Source organism: Pongo abelii, chromosome 3, assembly GCF_028885655.2.
Source record: "Pongo abelii isolate AG06213 chromosome 3, NHGRI_mPonAbe1-v2.0_pri, whole genome shotgun sequence".
In the NCBI taxonomy this organism is placed as follows: Eukaryota; Metazoa; Chordata; class Mammalia; order Primates; family Hominidae; genus Pongo; species Pongo abelii.
In genome coordinates, this window is record NC_071988.2 from 100,134,957 (window position 1) to 100,161,234 (window position 26,278).

The window sequence follows — 26,278 nt, forward strand, 5'->3', positions numbered from 1 at the left end:
GTTCTTCTGAAAAGAAAGCTGAACATTCATCTATAAATCAAGAAGATGGCACTGCAAACCCTATCAAGAACGGTAAAACAAGTCCAGCATCTAAAGATCAGCGGACTGGAAAGAAAACCTCAGTACAGGGTCAAGTGCAAAAGGGGAATGATGAATCTGAAAGTGATTTTGAATCAGATCCCCCTTCTCCTAAGAGCAGTGAAGAGGAAGAGCAAGATGATGAAGAAGTTCTTCAGGGAGAACAAGGAGATTTTAATGATGATGATACTGAACCAGAAAATCTGGGTCATAGGCCTCTCCTCATGGATTCTGAAGATGAGGAAGAAGAGGAGAAACATAGCTCTGATTCTGATTATGAGCAGGCTAAAGCAAAGCACGGTGACATGAGCTCTGTCTACAGAGACAGATCTGGCAGTGGACCAACCCGAGATCTTAATACAATACTCCTCACCTCAGCCCAGTTATCTTCTGATGTTGCGGTGGAGACTCCCAAACAGGAGTTTGATGTATTTGGCGCTGTCCCCTTCTTTGCAGTGCGTGCTCAACAGCCCCAGCAAGAAAAGAATGAAAAGAACCTCCCTCAACACAGGTTTCCTGCTGCAGGACTGGAGCAGGAGGAATTTGATGTATTCACAAAGGCGCCTTTTAGCAAGAAGGTGAATGTGCAAGAATGCCATGCGGTGGGGCCTGAGGCACATACTATCCCTGGTTATCCCAAAAGTGTAGATGTATTTGGCTCCACTCCATTTCAGCCCTTCCTCACATCAACAAGTAAAAGTGAAAGCAATGAGGACCTTTTTGGGCTTGTGCCCTTTGATGAAATAACAGGGAGCCAGCAGCAAAAAGTCAAACAGCGCAGCTTACAGAAACTGTCCTCTCGCCAAAGGCGCACAAAACAGGATATGTCCAAAAGTAATGGGAAGCGGCATCATGGCACGCCAACTAGCACAAAGAAGACTCTGAAGCCTACCTATCGCACTCCAGAGAGGGCTCGCAGGCACAAAAAAGTGGGCCGCCGAGACTCTCAAAGTAGCAATGAATTTTTAACCATCTCAGACTCCAAGGAGAACATTAGTGTTGCACTGACTGATGGGAAAGATAGGGGGAATGTCTTACAACCTGAGGAGAGCCCGTTGGACCCCTTCGGTGCCAAGCCCTTCCATTCTCCAGACCTGTCATGGCACCCTCCACATCAGGGCCTGAGCGACATCCGTGCTGATCACAATACTGTCCTGCCAGGGCGGCCAAGACAGAATTCACTACATGGGTCATTCCATAGTGCAGATGTATTGAAAATGGATGATTTTGGTGCCGTGCCCTTTACAGAACTTGTGGTGCAAAGCATCACTCCACATCAGTCCCAACAGTCCCAACCAGTCGAATTAGACCCATTTGGTGCTGCTCCATTTCCTTCTAAACAGTAGATACTTCTGATGGATTCTTGGCATCAACTCCTGTTTCAAAAAAGTGTGAATAGTTTTATGAATTTGAAAGAAAATTTGGTAGCTCTTTATATCATTCATTCTTAAAGATCAGTCAGAATAGGTGATTTCTAAATAAACCAAATAGAAAAATGAAGTCTCTCTACAGGGTAGTAACTTGATTCCTCTTCAGGAGAAAAGGGAGCTAAATTGCAAGCTCTAACTAAGGGTTTCTGCTACTGACATCACAACACAGAAATGTAAGTGTGGTACTTCCAGTGAAAGCACATGGCACCTTTCTAGGTGTGTAGCCACTGAGAAGAGACAGTGAAACTTATTTTTGATATCAGAATGTCATTTTTATGTGCATATCCCTAAAATTAGGGTTATTTGTACATACACTAGTTACACTTGTGAATTTTTTTAAGGTCTCTTCTAATTTCCAGACAGTTAAAAACAATCTAGTTCTCTTAAAGCATTAGAAAGTTATTATCTGGAGAGTGCAGAGATTTCAGTCCGTACACCTTTCTCCACAAAGCAGAGCCAGAAGTAACTGACTATTGTGCCTAAAACTGTTTCATTTTTAAAAACAAGTGCCATTAATATGGAATATCTAATGATAAGCATATGAAATAATGTGTAATTAGCTCAATTTAACTATTCCACAATTTACATATTCCAAAACAATGTTATTCATGATAAATATATATAATTTTTGTCAGTTAAAACAAATTAAAAAAAGGACTATCGCATAGAAGCCTAGAACAAAAATATGAAGAGAAACATCTGACATTTGTAAAGAAATTATAAGAAGAAAAAATGATACAGAATAGAAAACATTCACTACTTTAGAAACACTTTATGCATGGCTTCTTGCCCCAAACTTTTATTGTGATGGCCCTAATAAAGCAGATTATTGGAAAAATTGGAGTGAGGACAAGGGTTGTATAAAAATTTTATTTTATGAAGAAAATATGTAGCGGAAACTGAATTTTCAAGACATTTACAATGTGAAATCATGTTGCATATAATAATGTACTTTATTAGCAACTTCACCAAATATTCCCCAAGTCATAAGCAACAATTATTTTTATTAGGTTTGGGGGGTGGAGTAGTTTTAATAAAGTGCACAGAACGGTGACACCCACAAAGCCTTATATTAAAGGCAGGATTCATGCATCCTGCTGCAAGTACCTCTGCACTAATACACCAGATCCTAAAATGCATATAAGGTGAACTAGCATCTTAATTCTGCTAGTTGATTGTGTCTTTACTGAAAAGAACCCAGCTACCAATTTGCCTTTTTTGTACACCACAAATCCTAATTAGAAACTTGAGGTTTTATAGAAATCATTTAATGATAGAGATTACATATGTGAATTAATGTGAATATAGTATCTGTGCTTCCTGTGTCTATTTTAAGATATAATTGTGCTGCGCTATCAGATTAACATTTGGAAGTTTCTAGAACAGTTAATGCTATTTACAGAAAGGAGTGGAAACTCATCAACTGGCACTGTCTTTGATTTTTATATTTTAAATTAACTCTCTTCGATCTCAAAGTATATTTTATGAGTAATTTTATTAGGAATCTCTTAATTATAGTGCCCCAATGGGATAAGCTATTTGCCTATTTTCACAGTTCTGAACTTGGAAAGAAGCAAAGTATATGTAACTAAACCACATATTTGTCTTTTTATTGCTTTTTCCCTTCTTTTATATGCTAAATCAAATACAGATTTGTGGACAGGGAAGCAATATGTGAATCACAATGTAGCAGAGGCAGACCAAGCATTACGTTATTATTTAGAGCTGGACTGCACCAATTACTTGTCCTCGTGCCAAAGGCAAATATGTTTGCACCTTTTTTTTTTTTCTGATTCTCAGGTTGATTAATACTGCTAATGCAAATGCTCAAGTAGATGTTTAAAAACTTTACAAAACAGATTCAAGTGATACTTTCTTTTAAAAGTGAAGAGTTGATGATTACACATAGTAAATTCATGAACTACAGTAGGTTTGTATCAAACAATTTTTTTAAATGAAAATCTGTTGAGGTGTACACAATATGCTTCTTGATTGTATTAGTCCTTGGTCTCTGCTAGACCTCATGAGTTTCATCATTTAGAAAAGAGGTAGAGGATGAACTAATGCGGTCTCCTTCAGATGTAAGCATGAAATACCTAGAGTTTTACTTGCTTTTCAATACACTGAATAATTTTAAATGATTCTGACGCTGATGTAGACCCTTATAAATTCTGAGGAAACAACTCTGACAGCATAAAATATTTACATTCTTATAACACAGCACAGTGACTTTCTTCTTTCAAGATTGTAGCTCAGAGAAAAGATACAGGATTCAATTGGGGGTTCAATAGGATAGAAATGGAGAGATTCCTTTGTGTTGTAGTAGAGGCATTTTCCTAAGGAGTATAGATTTATACTTTGCATTTTCATTCATCATCCCCCAGAATCATGGTCAAGGTATAGGTCACTCCACACAGCTGATGCTCAGGTTATTCCCTTGTGAGAATTACGAGAATAAAGCTCCCAAGATATGTGAAAGTGCTTAACACAGTACCTGGCACACAGCACTCAATAAAAGTTTGGCTGTATTATGGGATGGTTCAATTCTGGTTTAAGGAAGGAAGAAAGGTTATATATATGTACCACTAAGCAAATATATATATATATATATTTGGGATTTTTTTCCTAATATTATTTGGGTGTCCCCTGTGCTTCTTTAGGATGTAGTTATAACTAAACCTGTTATACTTGAACATCACTAAGAGAAGTAAATTATTATGAAGCTAGCAAAAATCGAGGCCAAAGTTGTTTCCTAACAGCTTTAATAATGCTTGTTGATTTTGAATAATCCTTTAAAAAGTGGACCATTTGCTTATTTTAATATCACATCAGTAAAATGTTAGTATTAAAAAGATCAGCTTTTTATGGCATTGAAGAATGTATCTGCTAAGACACAAAAATTCCATGGTAAGTATATTAGGTGGAGGAGGAAAGGTTGCAGGCCAGATGAAAATTTAACTGACTAGAACATTTATTCAGGAGTGTAATTATTTTCCCTTACCCCAATCCCTGTGTACGTGTTGGGCATAGTTATGACATTATCCAGATTTGCTTGGTACTTCACGTAAGCACTGTTAGAAGGTACAAGTGTATTAATATCACTAGTTTTGAGGAGCTTGGGTACATTTGTTTTTAATATATTTAGAATGTGCAGTAAACTTTTTTCTCATTTTTTTTTCTTTTAGCAAACTTGTTATTTTAGGTCCAATTATTGAGTTGACAGTCTACTGTGAGAATGAGATGACATATCTACTGTGAGAATACCATAAATGATGAATAGTTTATTTGAGAACTTTTATACTCAGTGGTGTTTTATATATTAAGATAAAAATATGTACACACATGCATGTCACATCTCTCTACTGTGGAGTTAATGTGAATTTTTTAAAAATGGAATTGCAACCACAATCATATCTAAGAGAACATTCACTCCTAGTGAGGGTTTACAAAAGCTACTAAGAGAATAAGGTAGATGATAATGCAAAGGGTCATGATTTGGGGTTATTTTTGTTTTATTTTAAAATTTATAGTGCTACTTTTGAAAGGATTGTTTTTATGACTATGCTTTTTGTGATTGAAAAGTCATCTAATAGAAGCATATAGAAGCTACTTTTTAATTGCTGGCAAACAGCTTTAAGTGCACTTTCTTTGATTACACTTCCATTTTTTGTTAAACTTGAATTTTCTGAAGCCTTTTATGTACCACTAAGCAAATAACTTTAACCTTTAAATAAAGCAAATTTACATCTTTATTGTATTTCTACTTGTTACAAAACATACTTGCTAAAGTAACTTCAGTCCTCAAATATAGCTGGGAAACAGTTATGAGATAGACTCAGTCTCCCCCTCCCACCCCTTTCCCCCTGCCGTATCTAATTAAGCACTAACTGATTTTATTACTTTATTGCCTTTACATTGCTTATTCTTTTTGACTGAATTCTGTCCCTGATTCACTATGTTTTGTTTGAAATTTAAAGTTATTTTCTTACTGTATTTATCATACCTGTTTTAATCTGTTTTCTTTAAATGCAATAAATCCCAAATGGATTGCATATTCTTTATAATCAGTGACTTTGGAGTTTTTCATTATTTGTCTTATTATGACTTTTGGATGCAAACTTCTATTCAAATTCAGTTATTTCATTCACACCACAAACATTAAGCACCTATTATGTAGCAGCTAGTGGAATAGAAAAGTGGGTAAGATTAGATCCCTATTCTTAAGGAGCTCAGAGTTTACAATTTAGGTAAGAAAACCCATTTGACTTAAGAGTTTTTGCCACAAGAACACTTAATAGCACGACTTTTTCAGTGAGTCATAATTACTGATACTCAAGAGTGATGACAGGAAGGCAAAAACAATATTGTGTAGTGCCTTCTGAATAACTTATTTTACAGCTTCCACATTATAAATTTTTAAAAATCTTTAAAACTGGTAACATCTTTGGTTGAATTAATATTGGTTATTTGGTTAAATAACATTGTAATCCTCAATTATATCAGAAAAGAGGCTATGACACATTAAAGAAAGAGAAAACCTATTTATTGGATTGATGGACTAAGCTTGGCATCAAGGTTATAATATGTATTATTCCACAAACTGGAGTCTTTAGATTGGTAGCCTGTGGAAAGGTTCATCTTATTTTTATGAATGAACTTTTTTTGAAGTTGTAACATTTATCTAAACTTATGTGAAAAAAGGGGCTTTATCTTTTTAATGAATGGTACAAAGCAAAATAACACAAATGATTAGAAAAGTTCTATTAACAAAGAAAGAATAGTTTGCAGTGTATTACTGTTCAAATTCAGTTATAGTTAACTTATTTGACATGAATATATGCTGCAATTTGAGCTATTTATTTTGGATAATGAATACCTTTTTGAGGAAGCCCAGGTCAAGCATCATATGTAACATGTAGTTAATATTCTCATATTGAAAGCTTGAGCTTGTATTTGTTGTTACATATTAAATGAGATAGTTCAGATGGTTGCCACAATTGAGATTATATGCAGGTTAGGTAGTATTTTGATCTCAGATTTTATAGAGCAGGACTAGAACCTTGGCGGCTGTTCATTTCCGCTCTCTTAAGGATGGAGGTTAATTTTTCACAAGAAACCCCCTACTGCTATTTACCTCTCCCTTCCAAAAATGTTTTCTTAAGGGTAGTTTCAGTTCTGGATCATTATCTCATTACACTACTTGGGAATTCTGGTACAAAATTTCAGAGGACCGTATTTATACCTCTTCATTGTAAACACAGTTATTGTGATAATGCACACAGAAGGTATTTCTACCCCTTCTCTAATAGTTGAGCTGATTCTTCACACACTTGGGCAGAAGTAGAATTCCCAGGAATGATGATTTACGAGTGGACAGGGACCTAATGCAGCAAAGCAACCAGCAGGAATTCACAGGAATAGGCTTTGCCCCTTGACATTTTATACAGGGCAAAGTATTATCTAGTAGGTACCTGCCAAATGGAGAGTTGTAGAGTTTTATGGAAGTCAATCACAATCTTCAAATCGGATATTCTGTCCAGGTGGGATGCCATAAGATGTGACAGACATTCCCTGAATCTTCGTTCCTGATTCTAAAATATGATTTTAAAGCTGTTATGTATTACAAAGAATGACAAGCAGCAGTTAAAAATATTTAGTAAACCCGGTTTATTTACATAATACATATTTTGTCATGCAGCTTACTGAATTGCAGTTAGTGTAATAACAAAAAAAGACAAGCACTGTCTTGCTATTTGAAAATGGCTTAATATAGAAAGATAATTGTTTCTTAAATGAGTTAACCACAACCATATAAATTGCTAGACAATTTAAAACAGCCATAGATAATTTTAAAATGTAAAATCTGTAGGCAAAAAGCTTTTATAGTTCACACATTGGTAAAATTAAAACCAGTCTTTTTTAGTACTGAAACTGGATAGTATATTTTAATCTTAATCTATAAAAACAAAAATAACTTAAATATACATTACAAGGCTCAGATTTGTAGACAACTTTAAAATATTTTTTAATGTTAACAATGTCTTCAAAATTTTACCAGTAGTGCTGTGCACACAGTAGGTGGTCATTAAATGCTGACTGACATACAGAAGTGTTTCTAGTTGACAGCAATCCATATTCATTCATTCCCTATTTTATAATAAATACATCATAGCAGTGAAAAAATGAGAGGATAACTTTCTTACAATATTTAACATTTTCATACAAAGTTGAAATATTTACATGGAATAATTTTCCCTGCAGAAAGACCTGTACACCCTTTAAATTCAAAGAAACACTGATTTAAAAACACAGTATACTCTTTTCATGTATTAATTCAAATGGCAAGTATGTATTCATATACTAATACAGGGATTGCAAAAATTGAAATGATTCAATGTTTTTTTATTTTGAGAATGTTTTACAATAAAAATGGCTCCACACCTAAAATAATGACTTTCCCCTCATTTTTAACTTAAGTATAACTACTCAGTGTCTTTTGTTTGGCCAAAATGAGAAAATATCTATTTAAAGGCAATAAAATAATGTAAGCCAATAAGGGATGTTCTAGGAGAAATATATCCTACTACTGTTGCACCAAAATCTTCTATCACTTAACATATGGATCAAAATTTTAACCTTATAAGGTAAAACAGCCATTTTCAAAGCAGCCTTCCATCATAATGATGGGTAAGACACGGTATTCCTTTACTGAGCCTCCTGGGGGGAAATTCTCTTTCCTAAGATACTATACTAGCATGGGGAATTTATATTCCAAAAACACTACACTGGAAAAGAAACACAACATTTTACTGATGTATTAACTGAGGCACATTAAAGTGACTTTCCAAATATCATATGCACAAAAGGCATTTTGGGAATAAGCTTCATTAACATTTTTTCTGATATTCAGTAATTTTACTGTTCTGAAAATACACTAGTATTTAAAACAGCTCATGTCAACTCATTAAGAAACTTGGGTAATATTTTATACTCCAATAAACAATGTAAGTTTTTATGAATGTCTGCTTTAAGGGATTTAACTAATGCATATGAAAGACCAAAGAATAAGAGGGCTACAATGTATGATAGGGCAGTGAGTTCTATTTTTTAAGTATATACAATAAAAAGAAATTTTAATGCTTCAGGTCCAAATATTAAGTGTTTATCAAGATTCTGAGTTATCAATGCAATGCTAACACATGCAGAAACCGAGGACCAGAGCACAGGTGAATAAGATTATTATCAAATGGGGCACCTGCACGACTTTGTTCTAAGGCTTAAGGTTCATTTCAGGGTCAAGACAGGGCCATCTAGATTCTATGGCCTTGAAAGTAGCACCCATAATGCTGGGAACCCCCACCACTGGGATATTCAGGACTACAAATTTAAAGAGTTGAAAGCTCTGGAATTTTGGGATCAAAAACCTGTAATCCACTCACAAGAATTCAGTTATATGGAATTAAATAATATCTGGAATTAAAATGTTTAGGTGGGTAATGACTATATTATTTGACCACATAATCTGTTGTCTAATTTTGTACTTAGTTTCTAATGTGATTCTTATCTGATAGAAAATGAGAAGTTCTTTTCCTCTTCTCAACCCTTCTCTCAACTTACAGGAGAAGTTTAAAGCTTTTGTTCTGGAAAACTAAAATATCTAATGTTCTTAGGGAGAGAAGAACCTATAGCTAAAGGATATAATATCTGAAGTGCCAGTTTCTCACAAATCATTTTAGTGATTATTTAAATCTAGTGATTTTAGTGATTATTTAAAATCACTATCCTAGCTTGCATTAAGCATAGGCTGAAACAACACTTGCCTTGATTAGGCACTTAAACTTGATAATTAACTGAAAATAATTAAGCACATAAGATGACTCCATTTTCTAATGGAGATGAGCCCTTCCTAAGGAAATTAAGCTGGTGCCAAGTAAAATGAATCCTATTTCAACACTAGTTTCCCATTCATCGTTGTTATTCAGATGTTTCTTATGATTGCCAACTAATTTTCACTTTCTGTACAAGCAGCAAATTAGTAGATTTAAGGATTTTGTAAAGCAGTTATTACTACAGATCCTTAAGTATACTTTTTTTCCCCCATTTTTATAAAGCATTACTCATATTAAAAAGGAAAAAGGGAAAACTAATGGGAATCTTAGAAATAGTGGGGTATACAATTCCCCATTATATATTGCTTAACAACTGAATTCACCAGGTGGCCATACCTAATTCACAAATGTGAAACATAGTCAGGACAAGGCTTGCTATGTCTGTACTGCATGACATACACTGTTGACTGATGCCACCAATATAACATCACTACTGCAAGGATATGCCATATTTGGTGGCTTGATCCGAGGTAGTTTAGTTGTCCTGGAAAGAAGGTAGAAAGAAAATAATATTGATTTCAATATGTTGACACTAAAGGGAAAATATATTTCTTGGAAGTATAGCTTAGCAGAAAAATTTTCATAGTCTCAGAGTACCTAGAGACTAACTGGAAGATCCAAACGTTTTTAGAAATGGATCAATTCATATTTGGGTCTAATTTTAAGGTTTTATTTATTAAGTACACAGGTGAACTTTAGAAATGCTATTCCAAGTGTGTTTTCAAAATCTAACTTAATTTCAGGAATTTGACCTTATGCCTCCCACGTCTCAACTCACATTTGACGGAATGAACAACAACAAAAAATTACTGAGAGAGGCAAAAGAAACCAGATGTTAAAAATCATGGGGTGATTTAGGTATAAATCCGCGAGAAGCAGATACACTGCTGGGTTTAGATATAAACCTACTAGAAGCACTTTTTATTTCAAGCAGGTGTGCAAAGAAAAAGTGCTGACCTGAATTCTGTGCTAACTAATGGAATAATCTGCAGGGTGTAATTAGTAATGGATTAATTAACTAAGGTTGGTTAGTTCATATACAACTTAAGAGAACAATTTAATCTCTTTGTGGTCAAATGTTAAATTCTAAGAAGATTAAACAATTAACATATGGAAAACTTCTTGATCTCTCTCATTAAATAAAATACAGAGCTATAATAATTTCAATGTAAATAACATACTCATGGTGCTTCTATGGTCACATAATGTAAATATTCTCTAACCTCTCTTTTTTCTTACCAATCAGTACAGTACATAGATTTTAAAGTGTATGTCAACAAGATTCTTAGCCTTTTTTGTATCATGGACTCCTTTGGCAGTCTAGTGAAGCCTACAGACCCATTTTTTAAAAAACAAAACACAGAGGATTACAACAAATATTGATTATCTAATACAACTATCAGAGATCCACTCAATTCTATCCATGGACACCTTGGGGACCCTTGGACCCATCAAATGCCACTGTGTTGTGTATACATTTTTAAACATTCAACCTGAGCTGAATGAAAGCTTTTAGGTTAAAATTCATTTTATTTCCCAGTGGCCAGGTCATACATGAGAACTTGCCAGAGACAGTTTCTAAGGCATTTATACATGAACATTTGAGACTATCACTTTTCACTGTAAAGACTTTTAATTTTTTAGTTTCCATATCTCCACTGCTCTCACGTACCCAAACTCATCATGTTCTGCTACATAGGGCACATTTTATGTCAAGTGTGTCTTGGGGGAGGTTAAGTTACAATAAGTTTGATTGTTTATAGATGTCCTATATTAAACAATTGGTAACTCCTGATCTGAATATTTTAAGGCCTAAAACCCACTATGGTCATAATCACATAGAGAATTTTCATGGTTTAGTGTTCTACTTGTCTTATTATAAAGAAAATACAGAATTTTAAAAAGAATTATTAATAAAGTGATACAAAAATATATTTTACCAGAATTGTTTTCTGAGGGAAATTCTGGCCCTGCCTGGAAGATGGGTGGTCTTCAATTCAGTGGCATGTCCTAGATCTGTTCCCGAATCCTCATGTTTACAACTCAGGTTTTCCCTTGTATTTCCATTCTTATTTAAAGCTCAGTGGTGAAAAATCAAGTACACAAAGGAATGCCTGAGGATCTGTGGGATGGATTGTTTAGGCCAGGGTTTCTCACCCTTTCTTCTTCCCCAACATACATGACCTGTGGTACAATCCCTTCTCTGATTAACCGTGGAAGTGATTCTTAACCCAGGAAGAAGAGGGGATAAATTTGCAGTTTAGATTTAAACTGCTCCCTGACTTCTAGCTCTCCAAACTGAAAAAAATATCAGTTTTATGTACTCTAAATGTTATTTCTGACCCATGCCAAAACTTACCTGGATTTGCATCACTTTGTCTCTTACTAAACCACATATTTCACTTATAAGACCAGGGCTGGGGGACATAGTAATAATTGCTGTCATTTATTCAGTCCCTACTAATTGCTAGAAACTTGGTTACATGATATGTGCATTTTCTCATCTAATCCTCATTAAACTGTGTTATATGCATTTTCTCATCTAATCCTTACCATAACCCCAGGGGAAAAAAAAGTATTTCCATGTTTTAGATAGGAAAACTGGAGCTGAGAGCACTTAAGTAACTTACTTAGCTCACGTAACTAGAAAGTGGTTGATGTGGGTCTTGAACCCAAGCAGTCTGACTCCAGAGCTAAAGTTCTCAAACAAGCAAATACAGGTTTTGGAGACTGTTGTTCACTCCACCCAGTGTCCTCTTAGTTATTTTCCATCTGAAAATATTTTCTTTGGAATGAAGAACAAAAAAATCTATTGGCTTGTGTATCTTGGAAACACAAAGACTCTTAATTTTCACTATTTTCTTCCTAGTGCTGAGTGCCAGGAAGCCTAAAGCCAGCTTTGTCACCATTATCTATTTTATAGACCCTTTTGATGTACATATTGTGAAGTGATCCTACACCTCACTTCTTTTCACTATCTTTTTCTGGAAACATAAAGACTCTTAACTATTTTCTTCCTAGTGCTGGGTGCCAGGAAGCCTAAAGCCAGCTTTGTCACCTTTATCTTTTTTATAGACCCCTTTGATGTACATATTGTGAAGTGATCCTACACCTCACTTCTTTTCACTATCTTTTTTTTTTTTATACTTTAAGTTCTAGGGTACATGTGCACAATGTGCAGGTTTGTTACATATGTATACATGTGCCATGTCAGTGTGCTGCACCCATTAACTCGTCATTTACATTTTCTTACTGTCCTTTGCTTATTTCTTGCTTTATATATCTCTGCATATATAAATTACTTTTAAAGAACCAGCTGACATATAGAGAAGCAAATGGTAGTTGACGGTGTTCTACTTTTTAAAAGAAATAGTGGTTGGGAGTCAGAAGACTCAAAGTCTAATGTCAGCTTTGTCACTAGTTCATAACCATAAAACAGTGACAACGCCACCTACTGGACTCAACTCACATGATCAGGATGAAAGCAAAAGTTGTGAAAGCCCTTTGAAAGTTTTAGGTAACATTTGGAAAGAGAGGAATCATTTCCATAATCAATAATATTAAAAAATGAAACTAAGTTTTGATGCTCTGATGCATATACCTTGGGCATATATTTAGACTAACAATACAAAACTGCTATAAAAGAGATACCTACCTGGAAAGTACCGCTCTGGGACTTTGGAAATGTAGAATAGGAAAGCCAGAAGAGCAATCATATACATCACAATTACACGGGGTGCAAAGTCCTGAAAAGCAGAACATGTTTTTTTTACAGATCTTCCTACTGTTACTGAACTCTAAATTTATTATGAATCTAATAGTGGGATTTAAGATTGTTAAATCTGAACTGTTTTGCAGACTGTCTCCAATAAAAGAAACCTTGTCCTCATATGCAGGAAGCAGTCTGCAAGAATGGAGCACAGAGAATGCTCTAACGGTCAGGCTCCTAAAGGGGCTACAGCTTTAACATGCTGAAGTTCCTAAGGGCACCCAACTCCATCTACAATGTAGGTATATGGGTAGAATGCATATGGAAATGGAGTTGGCAGGTAAATAAGCAAAGACACTGAAGACCAGGAACTTATGGCTGGAAAAGACCTAAGGGGTCTCCCCAGACAGAAATCTGTTCCAATATCCCAGACAAATGGTCCTCTTGAATACTACTATATGAAGCACTTTGTCTCACTGCTGACACAGTATTGAAAAGACTTTCCTGGCCCTGAGAAAATCCAGCAAGCTATCCTTATACATATTGTTCCTAATACTGGTTATAAACCTAATTTACCAAGAACTCATTTAAGAAATAAGGACAGGCTGGGTGCATGGCTCATGCCTGTAATCCTACCACTTTGGGAGGCTTTGGCAGAAGGATCACTTGAAGACAGGAGTTCAAAACTAGCCTGAGCAACACAATAAGACCCCTCTCTCTAGAATTATTATTATTTTTTTAATTAGCTTAAGACAGGAGTTCAAAACTAGCCTGGGCAACATAGTAAGACACCTCTTTCTACATTTTTTTTTTTTTTTTTTTTAAATTAGCTGGGCATGGTGGTGCACACCTATAGTCCTAACCTACTTAGGAGGCTGAGGTGGGACAACTGCTTGAGCCGAGGAGTTTGAAGGCAATAGAGAGAGACTCTGTTTCAAAGAAATAAAAAATAAAGACAAATTTCTCCTTCCTCTTCAAATATGAGAATCATCATAGCCCTCCCTAACTCCTATATTTTTCAGATTAATTAAACTCAGATTTCTCAAACATTCTAGAACACAACTTGATCCTGCCTCCCAAGATTAACCCTTCCAGAACTTTTTATCTTTGTTAAAGTGCCTGTCTTTCCATCTTTTTAAAATAGAGCTTATCAAAGAATTTCTGTGAAAGCTTCCCTTTGCTTCCTCACTGGAATGATCTGTGATCATATTAGGATTCCATCTTTGAAAACTATTAACTAAGCCATCTTTCCATTTTAAGATTTCTGAATACAAAAAAAAAATCCCTTTTTCTTAATTTCTTTAAAATTCACTGACTTAATGGATCTTATTCTTTTTGTCATTATAAGCTCAAAAGGAATGTGTTTATCACATCCAAAAATTTTGGTCACTTCTGTATCAACAACCAATTATTCCAGCTGGAATTTATCTACAGTGGCAGTTCCCCATTCCATTTTCTTATTATAAAGGAATCAAAATTGTCAGAAAGATGTTTTCACAGATAGGATTACTGATGTCCCTCATCATTACTGTCTCACCTTTCTCCCAATATCCTAATTTATGAAGACATCATCACCCTTGTCCTCACATTGGCCAAGTAGCCAGATTATATCACTCAATTCACTCTGTCACAGAACTTCCTTTCTTTTCAGCTGTACACCCAACTGTTTTCCACTATGCTGCTGCCAACTTCATGCAAATAAATGTAGGCCCACTAATGGTCCCTCCTCTTCTAATAAAATCTGATTCTTTTGAATGAAACCCCCCTTTAAAGTCACACATTCTAGACAAAGGTACCATTGCAATGAGTGATATGTGATTTCTGTCAGATTTCTTGGCCTATTTCCTTGTATTAAAAATTCTCAAGTTTACTCTCTATGTAGAGCATTTTTGTAACGATCTCTAAGAATGTAAGTCTCATTTCTAATCCTTTTCTCAAGAATCCTGAGTTCTCACTGAGAGTCTTCCTAATGCACATCAACTGTTCCCCCATAATACCTGATTCTAACAAATAGCTCTTCTTTTATTTCTCAATATATTCTCCTTGGTGGACTGAACATGCTTCCCTGGCTCCAGCCACCAACACGATGATTTCCAAATCTTTATGGCCAGTCTCAAACTCTGGCTGAAATCCCAGATCCTATCCCTACCTTTACATCCAATGGGTACCCCAAACTCATCGGGTCCAACAAAAAAAATCCTTCCCAACCTCCCTTCACCCCCTAAAAGATCAACTGCTCCTATTTCTATACTTGCATTATCATTGGCATTATCACTGATCCCGCAGACAAAGCTAGAAACTTTGGAGTCCTCCTCCACAAATAAGGACTTGGGTATTTATATACTAAGGGTAATAGAGAATAATAATTTATTTTTTACAGAAAGACAACTCAGAGAAAAGCAGTATTCAGATTTTACCTCAACTTCTGCAAGGTATGCTTATTTATATGGCTGTGAAAATTATGGCTCAATATGCAATTACAAATATGTTCTCAAATGACAAACATCCACCCACTTGGCCTGATTATACTACTTTACCCAAAAGGAATAAAATTGAAAGGAAAAAAAAAAAGAGAGAAAAATATTAACTACACTCAACCTACCTGTACAATCGGAGCATCAATTCCTCCATTGAGCCAAACCCAGTGAAGAGTAGGAATCACTCCATATCCCGAAACAGAACAAAAGATGATAGAACGGAGCCTTTGCCATTGCTGCGTGAGGTAATTGGGATGAATCTGCGCAAAGAACACTGCCAGGATCATAGCAAGCACTGTGATCAAGTACACCTGACGCCAGTACTAGAATGAAAGGAAATCACATTTTAATTCTGTTATTAACAATCAAGGAACTGAAAAAATAATTTTGACTTTTACACTACAAATTCCAAACTCTATTTACTTGGTATTTGCATTTCAAAATAGGATTATCTCTCTTCGTTAAAAAATATGTTCTATACAACTTTTAGGTTTGTCAGAATGACAAACCAAATTCTAAAATGAGCTGGTAAAATACTACATTTATTCATACAAAAGCATTTTCTGATTACCTATTATATGCCAGGCACAGTTCAAGTCCTATAAAAGCAAAGATGACTATGACATGGACTCTCCCAGCAGTGAGCTCACAGACTATGGGAGGGGCAGAATGTGAACAAAAGATTATAATCTTATGGTAGATACTGTAACTGAGGAACAGAACATTGTAGAACCACAGAAGAGGGAACAATTAACTTTACTTGGGGTAGCTAAAAAATGCTTCACAGAGATGACACATCTAAGATTTTGTGGGAAGACAGAGCTCTCAAGGAAAGAGAACAGCAAATGCAGCAGGAAGTTTTGAGAAGAAAGGCTAAAAAGGCATACTGTTAGGCTAAATGTTTTGAACTTTACCACACTGGCACTGGAGGAATAACAGAATTCTTCAAGAATAGGATGACATGGCTGTCTTTCAAACAGACTTATTAGAAAGACAACTCTGACATCAGTGTAGAAAATAGGTGACAGGAAACCAGCTAGAAAGATATTAGTTTAGTTTATTCAAAGAGAGAGTGGGGGCTTGGACTCCTGTTGAATAAAGTAGATGTGAGCACCAGATTTAGGAGGCATTTTTGAAATAAGCTTAAGTCTTAATGGCTGACTGGCTGTGTGAGAGGGCAGTAGAGGAAAGCCTGACTGTTTTTAGCCTGAAAGGCCACATAAATGGCTTCTATTAATGAAGCAAATGAACAAAGATGTTCCAGGTTTGCTGTGTGATGGGGGAAGAGAACAGGGGCATGAAAGAACACACACTTAGCTTAGGTTTGAAGGGCTTATGGGATTTGCAGGTATTTAAATAAGCAGTTAGCTGGTCTTAAAGTCAAAAGTCACGTAAGACAAGAGTTCTTAATCTGGGCTCCAGGACTTCTTTGGGGCTATTAACTTCCCGAAATCAAATGTCAGACAGTTTGTTTAGGGTGTGCCCAAAAGTACATTCTACTGGATCTAGGGTCCACAGTTTTCAATCTCATTCTGAAAGCAGCTGTGTTCCTTAAAACGTAAAACGAGTCTTTTATAGGTCTACAGCAACTGAGTATTTGAAAATGATTAGAAACCAGATGGAAGAAAGCAATTTTTCAACGATCATGGACTGACGGTATCAGCTCCAGTAGTTCCCTTATCTTTTTAATCTATCTTGGACTTTTAGTTTTTCTGGTAAGAGATTTACAAAAAGTATCTCACTTTGATGTTTAGCAAGAGGTAAACAGAAAACAGTTTCAGAGAAATACAGAATAAGATAAGCAAAAAAATTCAAATATTACATGGCTGTACTCATAAGCACCTGGTTATTAATATGTTCTAATTTTTTTAAAGATATAAACAGTTTCATGCAAAATGAGTAAGTTATGAAAGCTGGGCAGAAATAAATAGCTTAATACTGCTAAAATTAAGTCAATTTACAACAAGGTTACCTGCATAAATTTTTAATTATGTGCTTATGTTCCAAAGTGATTAGGCCTAAAAAGCAAATGGCTCACGTTTAATTGGCTAAAATTAATAATGTTCTTACATATTCAAATCATATTTATGATTTTTCTCTTCATTAATTTTCATACCAGATATGTTGACAGTATTCTCTGTTATTGTGTAGAGACAAAGGTCCTACTGAAAAATCCCAAGCAATGTGAGAAATTCTACACTGCGGCCGATCTTCCCAATAAGTGAAGGCTGGGGACTGTGCCCTCAGAGCAGTGGTCTCCAGCGTTTCTGGCACCAGGGACTGGTTTTGTGGAAGACAATTTTTCCATGGATCATGGTGCGGGGAGGCAGGCAGAGATGGTTTCGGGATAATTCAAGTGCATTACATTTATTGTGCACTTTATTTCTATTATTATTACATTGTAATATATAATAATTATACAACTCACCATAATGTAGAATCACTGGGAGCCCTGGGCTTGTTTTCCTGCAACTAGACGGTCCCCATCTGGGGGTGATGGGAGACAGTGACAGATCATCAAGCATTAGATTGCACAACCTAAATCCTTTGCATGTGCAGTTCACAATAGGGTTCGCGCTGCTATGAGAATCTAACGCTGCTGCTGATCTGACAGGAGGCAGAGCTCAGGTGATAACGCGAGCCATGGGGAGTGGCTGTAAACACGTATGAAACTTCCCTGGCTCGCTGGCCCACTGCTCACCTCCTGCTGCATGGCCTGGTTCCTAACAGGCCATGGACAGGTTCTGGGGGTTGGTGACCCCTGCCTTAGAGCACCTGTTACGTGGTGGGCCTTGGGCAGGACAGGCTCTATTCTTTGTGTCTAGGACTAGAAATAACTAGTAGGTATACTGCTCCTGAGGGAGAAGCTCAGTCTTGGTTCTGAAAGGGAGGTAACTAAAAGGGCAAAAGAAAAAACAAGGGCATGGTAGAAAAACAAGAAGAAAACAAAGCAGAGTCGAAGGGGACTTTCTGAAAGGGAGAACTTGAGATGTACTGAAACCATGGGAACATTCAATTTGTCTTCTTGGCTGGAACATGAGGTGATGAGTTAAGGGTTCTACTCCATAAGGTTTGGTTGGCCAATATTTTTAGGTCAGGTGCTGTATTATCTGATTACAGTGTTGCAAATGCTGCTTTGCACAAGGCAAAAACTGACTTTTGTGTGAACTTAGTGACAGAAAGCAGAGTTGATCCAGAATTCAGAAAAGACACATCTCACATTTGTTAAAGACACTGACTCCTATCTGGTCTGTCTTACAAGCCTACCCCCAAACATAAGACTGAAGACAGGAAAACATATTTTATAGAAGAATATGGGCTAATAAATTCAGATATATTTTCCTGTATTTTTTTTCACTGAGAGGAGAAAAAAGAAATGGAAAGCAGTAACCAACTTCATAATTTTAACAAGTGTTAATTTTAACTTCAATTCTATAAACACACAAATAAAAGATATATGTGCATATCTGAGGAACCATGCAGCCATATAGATTTAGTGAAAACATTAATAATTTAATGTCTACATTAAGTTTCAGAAAATAACTGTATATATATTTTCCAATAGAAAATTAGTAAAATAAGTATGGAACTGATAATAGATGTTAGAGATGACAGGGCCATTCTGAAAAATAAGTTTATGCTTATACAAGACTCTCCTATTTATTCTATAAGTTAATTATGTACTTATTCAGAAATTCAGAAGAACCAAGGCAAGAAAACCCACGACCAATATGAAAGGTAGAATGTAAAATGTTTTAATCTACTTACGTTATTACAATAAAATGCGTAAAATACTCCTGAAACATAGCAGCCCAGTATTCCAATAGAAATTCCTGCATAATCTAATGCCATCCATCTTCGACATGTTTTTTCTGACCGATGGCAGGAAAAAAGATGATAGCCCACAGAGCAAAGCATACAGACCTGTGAAAAATAAAAACAAATTAACGAAGTGACTAAAGAAACTAAAGCAACTTATGCATGATGTTCAGGGAAGTAGTTAAGAGGCTAGGCTTTCAATTCAAACATTTATGGGCTTGGATTCTAGCTCTGTGCCTTACAGTAGAGTGAGCCATGTCATTACTCTAAAGCCTCAATTCCCTCATGGGTAAAATGGAGATAATAATAATGAAGGAGAAAATTTAAAATAACTATATTACAAAATGAAAATTATAAATAAATAGCACAGTAATGGGAAAGTTATACAATGCAAATGTTTTAGAACTATCATCTGAGGCTTGTTTTGATCCATGAATTAATTTGTTTTTAAAGAGTATTTACTATAGAAGCAATACATATCCTTAAAAAAATCAAAGAACATAAATATAAGCCCCTCTTACTCAATCTATTTCCCAGAGGTAGCCAGTGATAACATTTTTTATGTGTCTTTCCAGATATTTTCAATACATATATCAAACACCTGTGATATATTAGTCTATACACATGCACACATTATATATATATACACACATTTTAAAATTAAATGAAATCACACTACGCATTCTGTTCCACAATTGGCTTTTTTTCAGTTAAGAATGTTCATGTCTGTATGAGATTCATTGTATAGAGTTTACTTTTAATTTCTAAGGTAAACACAGTTTTATTGCCTTCAGGAAAAAACAGGCTGGTGTAGTAGTGGCTCATGCCTGTAATCCCAGCACTTTAGGAGGCCATGGTGGGAGGATCGCTTGAGCACAGGAGTTCGAGACCAGCCTGGGCAACATAGGGAGACCTCATTTCTTAAAAAAAAAAAAGAAAGAAAAATTAGCGGGCATGGTGGCATGCACCTGTGGTCCCAGCTACTTGGGAGGCTAAGGCAGGAGGATTACTTGAGCTTGGCAGATCAAGGCTGCAGTGAGCCGTGACTGCCCCACTATACTCCAGCCTGGGTGACAGAGTGAGATCCTGTCTCAAAAAATAATAATAATAATTTAAAAAACAGTCATGACTTGCTAACTTTATATGGTTGCCAAACTGAGAATAAAGCTAATCTGATTCAATCAGCTGTTCTGATAATTGATAAGGTTTCTATGGCAGAATGCCTTTCAGCCATCAAGTACCTGCTGTATGTCATACACTGGAGGTGATACAGAATCAATGAACAAACAGTACAGTAACAAATCCTACTGTACTTCAGTGCACAGCATAATTGGAAAAGGCGGGAGGATATTGACTGTGTGGGGGTACATGTGCATTTGGAGGGAGCGACTGGTGGGAAGAAAAGAGTATCAGAGAAAGGCTGTTCACCTGAGGCAGATTTTAAAAGTTGGGCTGGCATTCACCAAGAACATAAAAAAAGGTGTGCACATATTTATGGCTGGGGGCAGGGATTAAGGAAAAGCATCATATTCTTTATAATATGATTATGACATGTCCTATGCATTAATGGGTTTTAACTTCAATATTATGGGTATGATAAGATACTCCTGAAGATTTTAAGTGCCCCCTTACAGAGGTGTGGACTAGAAGGGCGGAAACAGGAGGTTATAGAAATAGCCCTGGAGAGCACATACTGAGACAGTGACAGTGGGGTGGAGGCAATGGGACAAATAAACAGTATAAAGTAGGTACAAATGATAAACATGTTGTAAGCTATTGCTAAAGCAGTAACATGGTCATCTAGCTATTAATATTTTATATTCTGGTCATTAAACAAATCTAGTTACTATAGACTCAATATCAATATTCAATAACAATGTACTTTGCCACAACTTCATTGCTTCATTGTCTAAAATCCTTAATAGTCTATAGCTTTTTGGTTACTAAGCAACCAATCAGTAACTAATTCTAAGTTAGTTATTTAAACGTAACTCTAAGAAGCTTGGTTATTTGTTTTCTCAGATTATCCTTGAGATTAAGCACCATAAATCAGGAGAACATAAAAGTGTATATTTCTCATTGATGGGGAAAGATCCCATTGCCACAATGTTGAATGACACAAGAGCAGGTCACAAAATAGCAAGCAGGGATGACTGTAGCTTGGAAGTAGGTAGACAGGTAAGTGAGCAGGCAGGTAGGCAGGTGCAAGATAGCTATGCATACACAAACATACGCATTTGGGTTAAACTCATTGTTTAACGCAAATGTCCAATGTGGTTACCTCCGAAAAGTGGAATTTCAGGTGACGTTTTCTTCCACAAACTTCTGTTTGCCTAAATTTCTACATAATTATATCTTGTAGTAATAATTAGAAACAAAAATAAAGCTCATTTCATTGTGAAAAAGCAAATAAAAAGAGGAAAAAAAAAACTATGGTATCCAAGGGAAAAATAAAATAGCATTAACAGAAAACCCCAGATTTTAAAGTTAACCCATACCTAGTATGCCCTGTTTAAGACGGAATATGTTATTCCTAGAGTTTAAAAACAGACTGAAAGATAATCTGGCAAATTGGGGATGTTTCAGTTATAATGGAAAGTTTCTTTCTATGGAGGACCTCACTCCATCAAGGTAGACAGATAATTACAGTGTTACATCCACATCGAAACTCCTTGGCATGATAACAAAATACCTCATGATTTGATCCCTGCCAATCTCTTCAGCCTTATCTTTCTCCATTCTCCTAGGTTTCAACCACAAAAACTAGTACCTGCAAGTCCAGAAAGTGCTAAGAAAGTGTGTCTTGCTTCTTTTTTCCTGCTTAAATGCCCTGCCTCACTGTCTCTTCTGCACACCTACGAGTGGCTTGACCTTTATACCAGGTTGGTTCTGTTCAGCACTGTTTTACCGATGCCTTGCATAGTGTCTGGATGTATATAGGACACATTCAACAAATATTTGTTAACTGAATGTAAATGGATCAAATCTAGGCATTATTGTATTCTAACGTTCTTCTCCAAAATACAAATACCCTGGGAAGGTTCAAAGCCCCTGAATTACATTCTATTGTTCAGAATGTACTCTATTAATCTGGTTGCGAGGAAAGCACTAAAGCATATAGAAGCACAGGAGTGAGAAAAATGTTATGTCTTTTAATATTAAATGTAAATAAATATTAATAAATATATCTATGTTTTACTATACTGTCCACTGACCCTAAGAATCTGGAAAACTCAGGTGAACAAGTTCTAATTTGATAAGAAGTGGTCTTTTCAAGTAGGGAAGATGTGCTCATCTGTCTTTAGTAAGTTGTACAGCATGTATTGTAACAATGATCATTGCACTATCAAGTAGGAGAACAGGATTTTACTGCCCTGCTGAATAATCCTGGGCAAGTCACTGTAAAACTTTGACTCTGTTTCTTTATTGGAAATTGTTGTAATTATTTAATCCTTTTAGTTTTGCAATGTATTGTTTTCTTAGGTCAGTACTGAAATTGATACATATTCTCTGAACTAACATCAGCTGTGGGAGGTGGTGAAGGCATAAAGAATAGGCCTAGGGATAGAGGAAAAGAGCAGGGATTCTCAAAGTAGATAATCTGCATATAACTAAAAAGAATAGAAGCCAGTTTTTACTTAATGATTATTAATAGCATGTTAATCTATACTGAGATGCACCTAAAAATTTAAAAAGAAATTGATTCATTTCCATTATAAAATTGGTTATGGATTTTAAGGGATATTTTGGCTGTAATCAGGGCAAAAATTAAACCTCAGAAAGAGTATATTTTTAAAAAATATTTGAAGGAAAAATAATTTTCTAATAGCAAAAATAGATTATGCTTTCCCTCAAAGAAAATTATTATTCCAAAAATTGGAATTAATAAAAAAGGGGAAGAGAGATTTGTTTTGCTGTGTTTCTTGGCCATTTAAGTCCAAATTTTAAACTTGAGTAAAATGATGACACTGAAATAAAATGATACACAATGAAAGCGACATTTGTGCAGCTGAGTTATAAGAGTCACCTCTCAAACTCAGCAGCAACAGGCTAACTGCAGGGAATAGCTACTCTGTGTCTGTCATGTGAAAGGGGGATAAGTTTTTCTTTTCATTTTTGTGTTTTTTTATATTCTCTGAAGCAGAAAAAATTGCTTTAAATGTCAACAGAACTACAGTCCACATTTGTTTTCTGATTCAAAATTATCTGTTTGAAATCTAATACATGTTAACTTTTAAAGACATTTTTACAGATTCTTGAAAATGCCAGTGCTATGGAACTAACAAATACAGGAGGTAGAGAGGAAAAGAAACAAAGTATTTGAAGCCAGGCCAGTGGGTTCAAAATAAATTAATGTTAAAGCAACAGAGTAAAAAATCAATACCAGCAAAACAGGGCAGTAAAATATAGTATGGAAATAACAAATACAAAAATCACAGACACAAACAGGAAAGAGATGAGAAATCTTCCCAAACAAGTTTTAAGTAGGCACTAGTGTTGTACTTCAGCCAGATAATAGAATGCAATCAAAGATTCCTATTTTTTTAATTAATCTTAAAGCAGAGATGCCCCAAAAGAAGAGGAAAGAAACAAATTTTTCTCAATCTTTGTAATTTAATGGATTTCAAACATACTCTCATAAGAACAGATCGTTTGGTGTTTATGTTATGAAAATCAATAACCTGACCAACATGCCATTCCGGGGCTCTTTAAAACAAGCGGTAGCGCTGAGGTAAGGTCACCTGACCAAGCCTGCCTGTCAAAAAGTTCTCTTTACCAACAGCAGTATTTGTGAAATGACTTACCTGGAAGCAGAAAAGACAAATAGAACAAATTACAAAATCTTCTCTGGACGCACTTGCTGAAGGTAACACAGATGTCATGTCATATATTCCCAGGGTGAAGAAGAGAAAGAAACCCAGCAAATGACTCCAGATGTTTACTGTCTCATTAGATAAAATAAACAAACTGGAAAATAAATACACATGCAAATGAGATTCACATTGGCCAACTTACTGTCACGTTCAAAGGTTAGGGACAATTTTGAGGAGTTACCTAATACTTGCTCCTTTAAGCTCTTACCCCACCTGTACCTTTCTAAATTTGATATATTATCTAATTAAATTATTCTAAGTTTTTCCACATCGCCACCAATTCTGGGACCACAGTTTTTTGGGTGCTCACTTCTATTATCATACTTACCATTTCCTTCTCTGTATTAAGAGATTTACATACAAATTCCATCTCATCTTCCAGCCTGTCAACTCCCTAATGGTCAGTACCACTCATCTTTATGCCACTACTGTTCACAATGCCTTGCTCAGATTAGTCTATAGACTAAAGGTCTCCAGAAATGAATGTGCAGAGGAAATCTGGATGTTAACTAGCATACTCTATCAATAATACGTATCTGAAAACCTGCTCAGTGCAAGGTTAGGCATGATCTTAAAATACTTTCCTAGAGCTCATTAAATACAAATGCAAAATTAAATGGATTTAAGAGAAGCAAAATAAATATATACTGATCCATTGGAAAGGTTCTTTAAGATAGGCATGGCAGAACAACTTTGCCGTGGATGTTTTAAAACCAGTCTAGTTTCCAGGTGGCGTTTCTCCTTTTTGAAACTTTTTAGAAACAACTGGACTTAACTTTTAATATGGGTACTATGTGCCCTCTTTCAAAATGCCCTGGGCTAACTGGTCTTGGCAGCACAGGTTGGTAGAGCGTGTACCACCCCGAGTCAAGAGGCTCACTGTCCCCACCCTACACAAGTCACTTAACCTCTCCCGGCTTCAGTTTCTTCATCTATACAGTAATGGAGCTACATTAGATGCTGCTGCAACTTTCTTCCAGCTCCTTTCTTACTTTTCTGAAATGGTTCTCCAGATGTAGATAGGACTCATCTGATTATTTACTGAAAGGTAACATCATGACTAAAGATTAAAATACTCTTGCATTTGTCTGCAAAATCTAGTATTTTTGCTTAAATTTAGGTTTTTGGTCTTCACTGATTCAGAAATCCTTGACATATTGACATATAACTCTAAATTTGTAGCAGTCACTGTGGTTCTCAGGTTCTCATTTTTACAAGAAATGGAATTTCCTATTTACTTTGCTTCTCTTAAGTTCATTTCTTGTAAAAATGAAAGTGAGAACCATAGTGACTGCTACAAATTTAGTTATATGTCAACGCTTACTAGCAAGGATTTCTGAATCAGTGAAGGCCAAATACATGATGTATACAGTAACGTGTCAAAACTATCAAATGATCATCAAAAATAATCTTGGATCATGAATTTCAGGCTTTATCATGTACAAGCATCAAGTGTAAAGACTACTTATAACTGGAGGAAGGGATGCACGAATGCCCTTGAAACATCTAACTACAGGACTGTTTTGACAATCAGTACTATGCTCTGCTTATTACTTCAGAATTTTTCTTTTTGTGAAATCCAGTATAACCTGACTAACTGAACTGAGAGGCGCAGCCTCTCCATGTTCTCTGCAGCTAACAGAGGACTGGCAAAACTGCTATGACATACAAAACCTCCTCAGATTACATCCAAAATCTGTCCCCATCACTCCTGAAAGCCAAAAGGAGAGAGGGCAAAGGCTGAACTTGGAAAAGATAAGGCTGGTGGGAAGGCAAGAACATCTCCAATAAAGAATCTACTCTTACTGTATGAAAAGTTAGGTGTCTCCCACACAGCAGACACACCTGACAGCAGTAACCTAAGCATACCCTGAGAATGACCCTATATGAAAAACACACTTGAATGTGTGTTTACAATTCCAAGCATGGCCAACCCTTAGACTGATTCCTTATCTATGAGGAACATCTGAGCCCCTGTCCCATCTCATGGAATGCTGACTGT

At 35.8% G+C, this 26,278-nt stretch overlaps 2 protein-coding genes across 14 annotated transcripts in view; one reads left to right on the forward strand and one right to left on the reverse strand.

Moving 5' to 3' along the window:
* BMP2K (BMP2 inducible kinase) overlaps positions 1-5,572 on the forward strand; it is a 140,192-nt gene extending 134,620 nt beyond the window's left edge. For all 3 annotated transcript variants that reach the window (XM_002814909.6, XM_009240125.4, XM_054554109.1), the window contains one exon: positions 1-5,572. In XM_002814909.6, the coding sequence (XP_002814955.1) occupies positions 1-1,424 (1,424 nt within the window). In that variant the 3' untranslated portion in view covers positions 1,425-5,572.
* Positions 1,269-26,278, reverse strand: part of PAQR3 (progestin and adipoQ receptor family member 3) — a 27,190-nt gene continuing 2,180 nt past the window's right edge. Inside the window, exons 2-10 of one of the 11 annotated variants that reach the window (XR_008524578.1) lie at positions 24,208-24,370; positions 19,352-19,507; positions 15,709-15,906; positions 13,053-13,143; positions 9,734-9,881; positions 7,564-7,655; positions 6,980-7,099; positions 5,512-5,688; positions 1,269-1,454 (exon numbers count right to left, since the gene is read on the reverse strand). Coding sequence is in view for 3 of the 11 variants with exons in the window: in XM_063723472.1 (XP_063579542.1) it covers positions 9,739-9,881; positions 13,053-13,143; positions 15,709-15,906; positions 19,352-19,507; positions 24,208-24,370 (751 nt within the window). In the remaining 8 variants the exon portion in view is untranslated. Of the gene's footprint in view, positions 1,455-5,511; positions 5,689-6,979; positions 7,100-7,160; positions 9,882-12,027; positions 12,183-13,052; positions 13,144-15,708; positions 15,907-19,351; positions 19,508-24,207; positions 24,371-26,278 lie in introns of those variants that run through there. The other 10 variants (XR_008524582.1, XR_008524577.1, XR_008524576.1 and 7 more) reach the window with 10 other exon arrangements.